Source organism: Octopus bimaculoides, chromosome 10 (genome assembly GCF_046866305.1).
Source record: "Octopus bimaculoides isolate indiv1 chromosome 10, ASM4686630v1, whole genome shotgun sequence".
Lineage (NCBI taxonomy): Eukaryota > Metazoa > Mollusca > Cephalopoda > Octopoda > Octopodidae > Octopus > Octopus bimaculoides.
Genome location: NC_142937.1, coordinates 49,786,384 through 49,799,861, shown reverse-complemented (window position 1 = coordinate 49,799,861; position 13,478 = coordinate 49,786,384). Strand labels below are relative to the sequence as shown.

At 38.9% G+C, this 13,478-nt stretch overlaps 1 protein-coding gene across 3 annotated transcripts in view; it reads left to right on the top strand.

Annotated features, from left to right (window-relative positions):
* Nucleotides 1–13,478, top strand: part of LOC106880147 (uncharacterized) — a 100,694-nt gene that overhangs the window by 24,493 nt on the left and 62,723 nt on the right. For 2 of the 3 annotated variants that reach the window (XM_089358619.1, XM_089358618.1), the window contains exons 2-3: nt 975–1,094; nt 4,989–5,138. In XM_089358619.1, the coding sequence (XP_089214745.1) occupies nt 975–1,094; nt 4,989–5,138 (270 nt within the window). The remainder of the gene's footprint in view (nt 1–974; nt 1,095–4,988; nt 5,139–13,478) is intronic. The other variant, XM_089358620.1, reaches the window with a different exon arrangement.

The window sequence follows — 13,478 nt, the reverse complement described above, 5'->3', positions numbered from 1 at the left end:
TTGTTACATTCTTTTACTTGCTTCAGTCATTTGACTATGGCCATTCTGGAGATGAGCAAGTCAGCCCCAGGATTTATTCTTTGTAAGCTTAATACTTATTCTATCAGTCACTTTCGCTGAACATCTACGTTACGAAGATGTAAATGCACCAGCATTGGTTGTCATGCAATGTTGTGGGGACAAACATATACACACATACGAATACACACACATACACACACATACATACACACACACACACACACACACACACACACACACACACACACACACACATATACATACAGTTGAAATTTATAGAAAAACAGAAGCCGAAGACAGGCGTATAAACAACAAGCTGGTGTATTAGTTTGACAGTTGGGAAGGTGAGAAAGTCTTTTACGTTTCGAACCTATGCTCTTCAACAGAAAGGAACACAAGGAAATAAACAGAGAGAGAATAAAACAAAACTTGTGGAGTTAGCCATCAATATATATATATATATATATATATATATATATATACACACACACACACACACACACACACACACACACACAACAGGCTTCTTTCAGATTCTGTCTACCAAATCCACTTACATGGCTGTGGTTGGCCGGAGGCTATAGTAGAAGACACTTGCTCAAGATGCCATGCCATCGTACCTAGAGATAATTATCTCTGCTGTTAAAACTGTACCTATGTATTGAGCTTATATATTAATTTTAAATTTTGATTTGAAATCTGAATCTGGGTTTTCAGTTTTTGTACACAGCAACTAATTAAAGAAGTGACTAACTAACTAACAAACAATTTATGTATTAATTAATTAAATTACAAACAAGACCAAAATGCATCAGTTTTAGATCACATCTCCCAAAAATATACAAAGGAAAATTAATAGAAATTTAATGAAAGCAAAATATATTCATGTATGGTACTGAAGTTGAAAAAAAAAACTTTTCTCTAATTTAAACTTTCTTATAAAATTATTCCAGCTTCCTCAGAAAGAGATTAACCGAGTGTACAAATGCATTTATGCAACTATTTATGGACATGCTGTTGGTGATGCATTAGGTCTTCTTACTGAATCACTTACCAAAGAAGATGCTAAAAAGGTACATTTGCTTATTATAATGTTTTCTTGTTTTAGACTTTTGAGATATAATTTCCTAATATTTGTTGCTGTGTTTTTCTGAAGGCTATTTAATAGAAAATAGAAACCTTCTTTAGGAATATAATTTTCATCATATTATCTTTACTGACAATGATAATAATGATATTCCAAAGAAAGTTAATATTTTCCTTTCAAAAGGTTTTATATTCAGTGTATTATCTAAACAATACGGTATAAAAGAGTATGTAAAAATTGACACTTCTTAGGAATTTCATCACCACTATCATCATCATCATCATTATGATATTTTTTTAGAAATATTGTTTTTATACCTGTATATTTTTATTACTGTAATGTTTCAACAAGTAGGCAGTATCTTTTGAGTGTGTGTGTATATTCTGTGATATTTGGTTTATTCATGTCTTTAGAAAACTTCTGCATTGATGAACTTCTAGAAATAGCAACCAAATCTACTGTAGCTGTTAACCTATGTGCCATGGGTTTGCTTTATCAGGGCTCACTTAAGGCTATACAATAATAATAACTTCTGCATTGGCTACCATCAGCAAATATCTTTTGACTCCATCATATTACATGCCTAAACTAGAGGTTCTGAATCTTTTTGGATTTCATAGAACCCTTAAGACCAAATAAAAAATTACTGGCACACTGCATGGGAAACAAATTGTTGCGTAAAGAACAAGCTGGATTTAGGAAGAACCGTTCATGTGTAGATCAAATTGCCACTCTTCGCATCATCTTGGAGCAAAGCGCAGAGTGGAATGCACCGCTTTATATTAATTTTATTGATTTCGTAAAAAGCATTCGATAGTGAGATAGGGAAGGCTTATGGAGAATTATGCAGCACTACGGCATACCAGACAAGTATATATCTATAATAAGAGCAACTTACCAAGGAATGTCATGCCGAGTCTTGCATGGAAATGGAGCTACGGATAAATTCGAAGTAAAAACAGGAGTTCGACAGGGCTGTATGCTTTCTCCCTTTTTATTTCTACTAGTTATAGATTGGATTGTGAAGGAAACTACGATTGAAAGCCAAACAGGCATTGAATGGACGGATGCAGAAGCTCTAGAAGATCTCGACTTTGCAGATGATAGAGCGCTACTTTCACAAACATATAGCCAAATTCAAAATAAAACATCAAAATTAGAAGCAATAGCTGCCAAACTAGGCTTGAAAGTCAACTGCGACAAATCAAAAATTATGCGCGTTAATGAAGAAAACAGCGAATGTATTAAACTAGAAACTGGTCAACTAGAGGATGTAGCCGAGTTTACATATTTAGGTAGTAAGATAACGTTCTCAAGCAGCACCAACGAAGATATTAAGACGAGAATAAGTAAGGCAAGGACCGCTTTCCACCTGTTAAAAAACAGTTTGGAGCGCAAGTGTGATTTCAATAAAGAACAAAATAAGAATTTTTAACACTAACGTAAAAGTGGTGTTATTGTATGGGGCTGAGACATGGCGAACAACAGTTAAGTCAAATAAGCAAATACAATCATTCATCAACAGAAGATCAGATGGCCCAAACACATAAGCAATATGGAGCTATGGCAAAGAACAAATCAAGTTTCAATTAGGGAGCAAATATTAAAGAAAAAGTGGAAGTGGATTGGTAGCACAATTAGAAAAGACACACCAAATGTAGCAAAGTGCTTTACAGTGGAATTTGGATGGATATAGAAAGAGGGGTAGGCCTAAGAACTCGTGGCATAGATCAACACAAAAGGAACTAGAGAAAGGAGGACATTCATGGCAGAGTATAAGTACAGAAGTGAAAAATTATGCGACATGGAATTCAATTATAAGTGGCCTATACTCCGCGTTGGAGGGTTAAAGGCAAGAAAGAAAGAAAGACACTGCATGGGAAGTTAAAATGCATTGGTACTTTCAAATTGAAAGTTAAAAGAAAACATATTTTAGAGTTAAAAATCCTCCTTCCCCACTCCGAAAAATAGAAAACTGTTGATCATCTCATTTTATTAACCATCTTTCACAGAGGCTGTAAATGATATCATTTATTCCCCTACATTTCATATTGTATTCCTACTACTACTGTCCCTTATCACTGACTTCCCCTGCCTGACCCATTCCTATTTCCTTCCTTTCTCTCCCCCCCAACTTATATACTTATATTCACAGTATTCACCTCTGTCCATCTCTAATCATGTGTCACACTCTTTTTACACTCCAGCACACTTACACTCTAGCATACTTACACTGTAGCACCCATGCACTTTTTCTGTTCCTCTGTCCCTATTCTCTTTCGCATATTCACCTTGTACCTTGAAGGTATGTCCTCACCATCTCTTTTTCCCCTTCTAGATAGGGAAACCATACATCTCCTCAACAGCAAGATGTCTGTTACTGTCCCTCTAACATACTTTCACCTTCTTCAATACTATACCCTTACTCAGTTGAGGTATTTTGTCTTGCAAGAGTATTTGGCATGTGTATGTGTGCATGCATGCACATGTGTGTGCATGTGTGTGTGTGCATGTGTGTGTGCATGTGTGTGCATGTTACTGTGTTCTTGCATTGAGTTCCTGATAGTTGTAAATGAATGTCACCATCATGCAAATAGCATCCTTTCTTTCCAATCTTCCATGAAAACATGCCTGACCATGGGGAATATTATCTTACTTGGAAACTGGTTAGGATTGGTGATATGAAGCGCATCCAGCTGGTAGCATAAAAAAAAAAAGCATCCTGTAACTATGTAAAGTATTTGGCATTAGGAAGGGTATCCAGCTGTAGAAACCATGCCAAAGCAGACATTGGGGCATGGCTCAGTCCTCTGGTTTTTTGGTTCCTCCTGAAGTGGTCAACTCATACCAATGTGATAAAAAGGGACATTGGATAACACAAGTGGTTGTGTGGTTAAAATGTTTGCTTTTGAACCACAAGGTTTCAGGTTTATTCCCAATGCATGGCACCTTGAGTAAATGCCTTCACTATAGCTCCAAGTCAACCTAAAACTCGTGAAACTGAAAGAAGCTCATCATAATCATCATCGCCCACTTTTCCATGCTTGCATGGGTTGCACAGAACTTGTTGGTGCAGATTTTCTACAACTGGATGCTTTTCATATCACCAACCCTAATCAGTTTCCAAGTAAAGTAATATTCCCCATGATGCAGCATGCTTTCATGGAAGATTGGAAAGAAAGGATGCCATTTGCATGATGGTGACATTCATTTACAACTATCACAGGAAGTTAAGGCTATGACACAGTAACACACACACATGCACACATCCGTACATATGCACACATCCGTACATATGCACACACATACACACAACTATCTTCTTTTAGTTTTCATCTGCCAAATCTACTCACAAAGCTTTCGTTAGCCCAAGGCTTTAGTAGAAAACACTTGCTCAAGGTGCCATGTAAGGAGACTGGAAGCTAACTTTACCACACAGGTACACCTAGCATCCATTTTTCAAGTTGGCATATGGGCAGGATGGTTTGACAGGGAATTGGTGAGCTGCAAGACCATGTGCATATGTGTGTCTGTTTTGTTTACATTCATGCTTCTCTGAAAATTGCAGCCTACAAATGGTGACTTTGTTGTCATTTTTCTTCTCTGTTAATGATTCATCTGCTAGCTTTGTGCTTTCAAAAATATGTGGAATTGTTTATATGAAAAGCATGTGATTGTTTACATGAACAACAACTAAGGGTTAGTGTAAGGAAAGGCATCTGACTATGAAATAATGCTTTAATAATTATATTCATCTCAACCATGCTAAAATGTAAAAATGAAACAGCTAAACAAATGTAGATTTTTACATTATAGATATTTTCATGGTATTTTAAGTTCTAAATTGTACTTTTTTGTGTTTTTATTTTTTATATCCCAGAATTATGGCTGTGTATCAGATGAATTAGAATTGGTGTGCAAACGAATGGTAGTGGACCGGCATCGTGAACAATGGGAAGTTGGTGACTGGACAGATGATACAGACATGCTTATTGTTCTCATTAAATGTTTGGTGGAAAATATGGGTCAGGTAAATTATCATATTAAGTGCTTAATTAACAAGTAATTGTTTGCATGAATTCCATTCTATATAAAAACTAATGTCATACACACACACATAGGCAGAGGAGTGGCTGTGTGGTTAGAAACTTGCTTCCCAACCATATGGTTCCCGGTTCAGTCCCACTGTGTGGCACCTTGGACAAGTGTCTACTACTATAGCCTTGGGCCGACCAAAGCCTTGTGAGTGGATTTGGTAGACGGAAACTGAAAGGAGCCCGTCGTATATATATATATATATATATATATATATATATATAGTAGACTTACTTGCAAAAAAGGACGTGTGCGTTCAATAATGTAATAATACAAAGAATATATATACATGTATACACACATATATGTACATACTTACATCTACATGTGTATATACATGCATATCAGGGTACAGGACGTTAGAACAATAAACTACAGACAACGGAACGAACACATAGGAAAACGGAAAGCCACTTGGAATAGATAACGTGACTATCTTTCTATCTATCTATCTATCTATCTGTCTATCTATCTATCTATCTATCTTTCTATCTATTTATCTATCTGTCTTCCTCCATCTTTCTATCTATACCTCTGTCCTGGCCTCTACTTCACTGCTATACCCTTCTGTCCCTTCCTCCTTGTTCCACTTCCTCCCTCCACCATCCTCTCTATCTATTTATCTATCTGTCTTCCTCTATCTTCCTATCTACCCCTCTGTCCTGGCCTCTACTTCACTGCTTCTGTCCCTTCCTCCTTGTTCCACTTCCTCCCTCCACCATCCTCTCTGCTCTCGTGTGACCTGTGGTCAACTTTCTTTTCACTCCAGCCGCTGTGAAGGCAAGACGAACTACTAGCGTTCTACCTCAGATTTGCGTTTGGCCGTACGGCTTTTGAATGTTGTTTTCACTGTCCATTTTTTCCTGTCTTGGTTTGTGTTTGCCACCTTGGAATCCTCTGTGTAGTGGGTTGATCCACTACTCAGGAAGAGACTATTCTAGAGTACGTTCTGTCTTGTCTTCGAAACGTCTAGATAGAATAGAGACAGCTGATGAAGGGATATTCCAAGTGGCTTTCCGTTTTCCTATGTGTTTGTTCCGTTGTCTGTAGTTTATTGTTCTAACGTCCTGTACCCTGATATGCATGTATATACACATGTAGATGTAAGTATGTACATATATGTGTGTATACATGTATATATATTCTTTGTATTATTATATATATATATATATATATATATATATATATATATATATATATATGTATATATTTGTGTGTTTGTGTTTGTAGCCCCATCGTCATTTGACAACTGATGTTGGTGTGTTTACATCCCTGTAACTGAGCAGTCTGGTAAAAGAGACTGATAGAATAAGTACTAGGCTTACAAAAAATAAGTCTTGGAGTCGATTTGTTCGACTAAAGGTGATGCTCCAGCATGGCCATAGTCAAATGACTGAAACAAGTAAAAGAATAAAAGAATACATGCATGTATTTATCTATATCTATCTATCTATACACACACACACATCGACATGAGGTGGTGTTGCAAAGTTCCTGGCTTTGGGTAAGACAAAATACTGGAGGATCAGTTATGATTTTATTCAATGTATTCCCCTCTCTGATTCACACATTTATTGCAGCAGTCCTTCATTTTCTCACACCCCCTCATATATATATATATATATACATATATATATATTTATGCATGTGTGTGTGTGTGTGTGTGTGTGAGTGTGTGAGTGTGTGTATATATATATATATATATATATATATATATGTGATGGCACTTGTGCCCAGCGACGCCTTTCTGGCACTTGTGTGCGCGGCATGTGTAAGGACTTTCGAGCGAGATCGTTGCCAGTGCCCCTGGACTGGCTCTTGTGCGGGTGGCACATAAAATACACCATTTTGAGTGTGGCCGTTGCCTGTACTGACTGACTGGCCTTCGTGCCAGTGGCACGTAAAAGCACCCACTACACTCTCTCAGTGGTTGGCGTTAGGAAGGGCATCCAGCTGTAGAAACTCTGCCAAATCAGATTGGAGCCTGGTGTAGCCATCTGGTTTCACCAGTCCTCAGTCAAATCGTCCAACCCATGCTAGCATGGAAAGCGGACGTTAAACGACGGACGATATACTCCAAGAAAGTTAGGAGTTGTGAATCCAACCGACTAAGGGATAATATCTATCCAATATACTGCCGGAGTGATACCCAATTACTATTACACTAGTGTTTTTACCAAGTGTAATAAATGGGTGTGGGTAAAAGGAAATTTTACCCTTAATTTATATAGCAATAAGAAAATGGAGCGGAATATGTGGTACTCATCGACTTGCAGACATTATCTGTAAGTCAATGAGTACCACATATTCGCCTCCATTTTCTTATTGCTATATATATATATATATATATATATATATATATATGTATATATATATATATATATATATATATATGTATATATATATATATATATTGGACAGATGGCTGATTCATTTAAGAATCATTATTGTAACCATGACACCAGCTTTAAGACGATCAATGAGACATTCATCATCTTTGGCAGATTTTGTATGGCACCTGAAAGAGGATAAAATGAAGTACTGCATAGCTTGGTTCATAGTAATGTATGTGAAACCATAGAATATAATTTCCAGGAGATGCCGTCTCTGCTCCAGGGAATCCCTATTTATTCTGTGGACTAACAAGAAGATCATTAATAGAACTTCTGAAAGATTCTCAAGATGCCTGCATGCATATAAAGGTACTTTCACACAAGGCAGTGGGACCATTCTTACAAACACAAAGTAGATAGTTAACTTGCATTGTGACCATGAGTGCACCAAACCTCACATGTGCGTATGCTCACATTTTCACTGATGCTTGTATGAGCAAGTGTACTCATGCCATGCAGCTTGTCCAAAGGCATTTATACATCAATATTTCTTAATGGTTATTTTTAATACTTTTCTCGCTATATTGCGTGTTTGTTTCTATTTTTTTACAACTGTAATTTTATTTTTGATTTTCTATATAAATGAAGATATTTCTTCCTTCTGGCTGCTTTTCTTTCTCCAAAATGAGAAGTTACATTGTGGAACTGTTATTCTAATGAGTTGCATCTATTTATCATCTGATGAGATACATCTTAACTGCCGGTTGCTCCTGAACCAGTTGCTGAGTGTCCCACCCATCAGGGATTGATGCTAGATGTTGTGATTAATAAATTCTCATATATTTCATCTTCCGTCTTTCATTTGCCATAACCCATGCTAGCATGGAAAGCAGACGTTAAACGATGATGATGATGATGATGATGATGATGTATATATTTTATTATATATGTGTGTTGTGTATGTGTGTGTGTGTATGTATATATGTGTGTGTGTGTGTATATATATGTGTGTGTGTATGTGCATATATATAATATAAATAATATATATATATATATATGCATATATACATACGTATATGTACATACTTACATCTATACACACACACACACACACACACACACACACACACACACACACACAGACACACACACACACACACACACACACATATATGCATATGTGGGCACAGGACATCACGAAACGTGTACAACAAAAAAATACAAAGTACAAGTACATGGAATATGAACTATTTTTTCGAACAACAAAAGACACAAGACAAACAACATAAAGAATGACCCTTCATCAGTTGTTGGCTGTTTTTCTACTCTCGTATTTCGAGCATTTAACAACAATATATGCTTTCGATAAAACAGTTGTTCCCACAAAGCAAATTAAATAAAATTTGGGATTTTGTGGAGGGTCTTCTTTGTTCCAACTACAACGGAGAGAAAGAAACACAAGTTAGGAGAAGAAAGAAAGATGGCCGATGGTTCTTTGGGAGCCACATGAGCAAGGGAGGAGAAGTTAGGGAGAGAGATTGACAGAATAATAGGATAGAATAGTGGGAGAAGAGGAGGTAAAAGAATAAGAGAGAGAAAGAGAGATAAACGAAAGAGTAAAAAGATCGTATAGAGTGTACATCAGAATTATTAAGAATTATTATGCTTTCAATAAAAAATTGTTCCCGCAAAACAGATGAAATAAAATTTGGGATTTTGTGGAGGGTCAAAATTGGTAATACAAACTGGACAGTGAAAACAAACAGGAAGTGCTAGTAAGCCTAAATAAGGTTGTGGTGGCGAATGCATAAATCAAGTTGGACAGGAGACAGATGTGTGTGTGTGTATATATATATATATATATATATATATATATATATATATATATATATATATATATATATATGGGTGTATCTATCTATCTATCTATCTATCTATCTATCTATCTATATATATATATATATATATATATATATATATATGGGTGTATCTACCTATCTATATATATATGTATGTGTGTGTGTGTGTGTAATTCGTATTGGAATTTCTATGCTGATAGAACCCACGACAAAGCTCTCCAAGACATGAAGAATAGCTAAGTCATTTCTATTTTTATATATTATCCCTTCTGATGCGCTCCCCTTCCACCACCCCACCCCGTTTCTCTAACTATACATTTCTGTCTTAAATTCATGATTACTTATGTATCTCTATTCTCTATCTCACTTGAGCTTTATCGTCTTCGCCTCTACTTTCTTGAAGTTTTGCTCCTTAGCCGAAACCTGACTGAAATTTGTCTCTCCCCCACCTTTAAAAATTACGATTTTAACTCTCATCTCTGTTACCGATTTAAACATTTAATCTCACGGTTAAACATTGCTGTGTTTCTTTAAACTTTTTTCTAAAAACCCAGCGAATTTGACCAGCATGATGTACTGCTGCCTGTTCTCTCTCTCTCTCTCTCTCTCTCTCTCTCTCTCTATTCTATCTCTCTCTCTCTCTCTCTCTCTGAATCACTACTTTCTTCCCTCACTTCCTCCTCTTCGACTCGTACGCGACCCCAAACATATAACCAGTTCACTTTCCAACATCATCCCAATTCGTATTGGAATTTCTATGCTGATAGAACCCATGACAAAGCTCCCTTAGCCCGCGGTACGCCCGCCCTCCCACCCCCTCCACCAGAAGTTTTAGATCATCTTCCGCGAACACTGCCAGTGACCTTATACCCCCCCTCTTATCGACCTTATAGCGCATAAAGATTGGGTAGTATATGAAGGTTGTAGGTATTGTTTTGTTTATGAATTCTGCCAAATGCAAGCTTTCTTTTCAGGTACACGACACTGCTTACCCCCATCCCAGGGTCACACAGGCCCACTCCTCTGACACCCACTCCTCCCACACTGTCAGGATTGGCACTCTCAACGTCGGCACGCTGAAAGGTAGGTCTGGTGAGATTGTTGAGATGCTTGAACGGTGACGCGTAGATCTGTGCTGCATCCAAGAAGTAAGATAAAGAGGAGGTTCTGCGAGGTTCCTCACAGGCAAAGAACACAGGTACAAGATTTTCTGGGCAGGAAACACTGACGGGGTCGGGGGCGTAGGAATACTTCTAGCAGAGAAATGGGTTGATAAGGTAATCGAGGTAGTTAGAGTATGTGACAGAGTACTTAAGATTAGACTAGTGCTTCATCATAGGCTAGCTACTGTCATCTCAGCCTATGCCCCTCAACCGGGGCTACCGGATGGTCTGAAAGACCAATTCTATGACACCCTCTTGCAAACTACCTCGTCGACAAGGGACAGGGACCTTCTCTTTGTGGCTGGTGACTTCAATGGTCATGTCGGACGTCGTGCTGGAGTTCTGTGATGCAACCGATCTTATGGTTTGCAATACCAACTTCAGGAAACCTGCCAGTCACCTAGTCACCTACCGATCCGGAAGACACTCTAGCCAAATCGACTACATCCTCGCCAGAAATAGAGAAAGAGGGAGGCTTATAAATGCCAAAACCCTCCCTGGCGAAGAATGTACACCCCAACACAGATTAGTAGTCAGCGACTTCGAGATCAAGGCAATATGGGTGCCCAGAAGTAGACCGGCTTGGAGAAGAAGGGTATGGAAGCTTAAAGACCCTGTAAATAGATAGAGACTTAAAGACAAGTTACTTGAAGCATTTGACGAAATAGAAGGGGATATAGCATCATACAACGTGGAAGACAATTGGAGATTTCTGCGGGACATGTTGAGAGCCACCGACCAGATCTGTGGCTGGTGTAAAGTCCCCTCTCGACCCAGAGTAACGTGGTGGTGGAACAAGGAGGTAGACGGGGCTATTAGACAAAAGAAACAGGCTTGGAAGGACTGGAAGAACGGTGGTAGCAGGGAATTGTACCAATCTGCCCGATTGGTTTATTTAGCCAGAGGGGAAGCAGATAAGAAAAGATTTGCCAATGTTCTGCACCGTGAGGACCAAAGACTCGAGGTATTTCGTGTTGCAAGACAGTGTAGAAGAGAGAATAGTGATGTCGCAGGAGAGAAATGTGTTCGCATGGATGATGGTACGCTTGCACTAAATGAGGCTGCAAAGAAAGAGGTCTGGAGAAGCCACTACGATAGATTGCTTAATAAAGAGAATGAATGGGAGAAAGAGAGCCTGCCGTATGTCGACCCAACAGAGGGACCAGCTATCCGAGTTGACAGTACTAGGGTAGATAAAGCAATTAAGAGTATGAAGACAGGGAAAGCCTCTGGCCCATCAAGAATCACTGCAGAGATGCTCAAAATATCTGGCAGTGTTGGCTACAGCCTAGTCACCCGTATTACGAACCAGGTGATACACGAAGGAGTCATACCCAATGACTGGTGTAGCAGCACCATAGTCAACTGCTACAAAGGTAAAGGTGACGCTTTAGATACAAATAATTACAGAGGCATCAAGCTGTTAGATCAGGTTATGAAAGTTACGGAGAGGGTCATAGCCCAACTAATTAGGGAGCGAATCAATTTAGATGAGATGCAGTTTGGGTTCGTGCCAGGTAAAAGCACCACTGATGCTATATTTCTAGTAAGACAGCTGCAGGAGAAATACCTAGCCAAGGATAAACCTCTGTACTTGGCTTTCGTTGACATGGAGAAAGCCTTTGACAGAGTCCCCCGAACCCTTATCTGGTGGTCAATGAGGAAACTTGGGATAGAAGAATGGTTAGTGAGAGCTGTGCAAGCCATGTGCAGAGATGCTGCCAGTAAGGTGAGGGTTGGAAATGAGTACAGTAATGAATTCCGGGTAGAGGTAGGGGTCCACCAAGGTTCCGTCCTCAGCCCTCTCCTATTTATCATAGTCCTCCAGGCGATCACAGAGGAATTCAAGACAGGTTTCAACTGGGAGCTCCTCTATGCTGATGACCTTGCACTAATTGCGGAGTCACTATCAAAACTAGAGGAGAAGTTTCAGGTGTGAAAGCAAGGACTAGAATTGAAGGGCCTTAGAGTCAACCTAGAAAAACCAAAATCCTAATAAGTAGGAAGGTAGATACAAATAATTACAGAGGCATCAAGCTGTTAGATCAGGTTATGAAAGTTACGGAGAGGGTCATAGCCCAACTAATTAGGGAGCGAATCAATTTAGATGAGATGCAGTTTGGGTTCGTGCCAGGTAAAAGCACCACTGATGCTATATTTCTAGTAAGACAGCTGCAGGAGAAATACCTAGCCAAGGATAAACCTCTGTACTTGGCTTTCGTTGACATGGAGAAAGCCTTTGACAGGGTCCCCCGAACCCTTATCTGGTGGTCAATGAGGAAACTTGGGATAGAAGAATGGTTAGTGAGAGCTGTGCAAGCCATGTGCAGAGATGCTGCCAGTAAGGTGAGGGTTGGAAATGAGTACAGTAATGAATTCCGGGTAGAGGTAGGGGTCCACCAAGGTTCCGTCCTCAGCCCTCTCCTATTTATCATAGTCCTCCAGGCGATCACAGAGGAATTCAAGACAGGTTTCAACTGGGAGCTCCTCTATGCTGATGACCTTGCACTAATTGCGGAGTCACTATCAAAACTAGAGGAGAAGTTTCAGGTGTGAAAGCAAGGACTAGAATTGAAGGGCCTTAGAGTCAACCTAGAAAAACCAAAATCCTAATAAGTAGGAAGGTAGATAAAACACAAACCCCTTCAGGTAGATGGCCCTGCTCTGTATGTAGAAAAGGAGTATGTAGTAACTCTATAAGATGTACCCGGTGCAAGCTATGGACACATAAGAGGTGCAGCAATATCAAAGGCAGATTAACTACGAAGTTAGTTTTTGTATGTGGCAGATGTTCAGGTGCAATAAACACTGTAAATAAACAGGAAACAACTTCTATCTCATTCCAGGGAGAAAAACTAGAGGTAGTCGATAGCTTCAGTTATCTGGGTGACCAAGTTAGTAGTGGGGGTGGGTGCGCTGA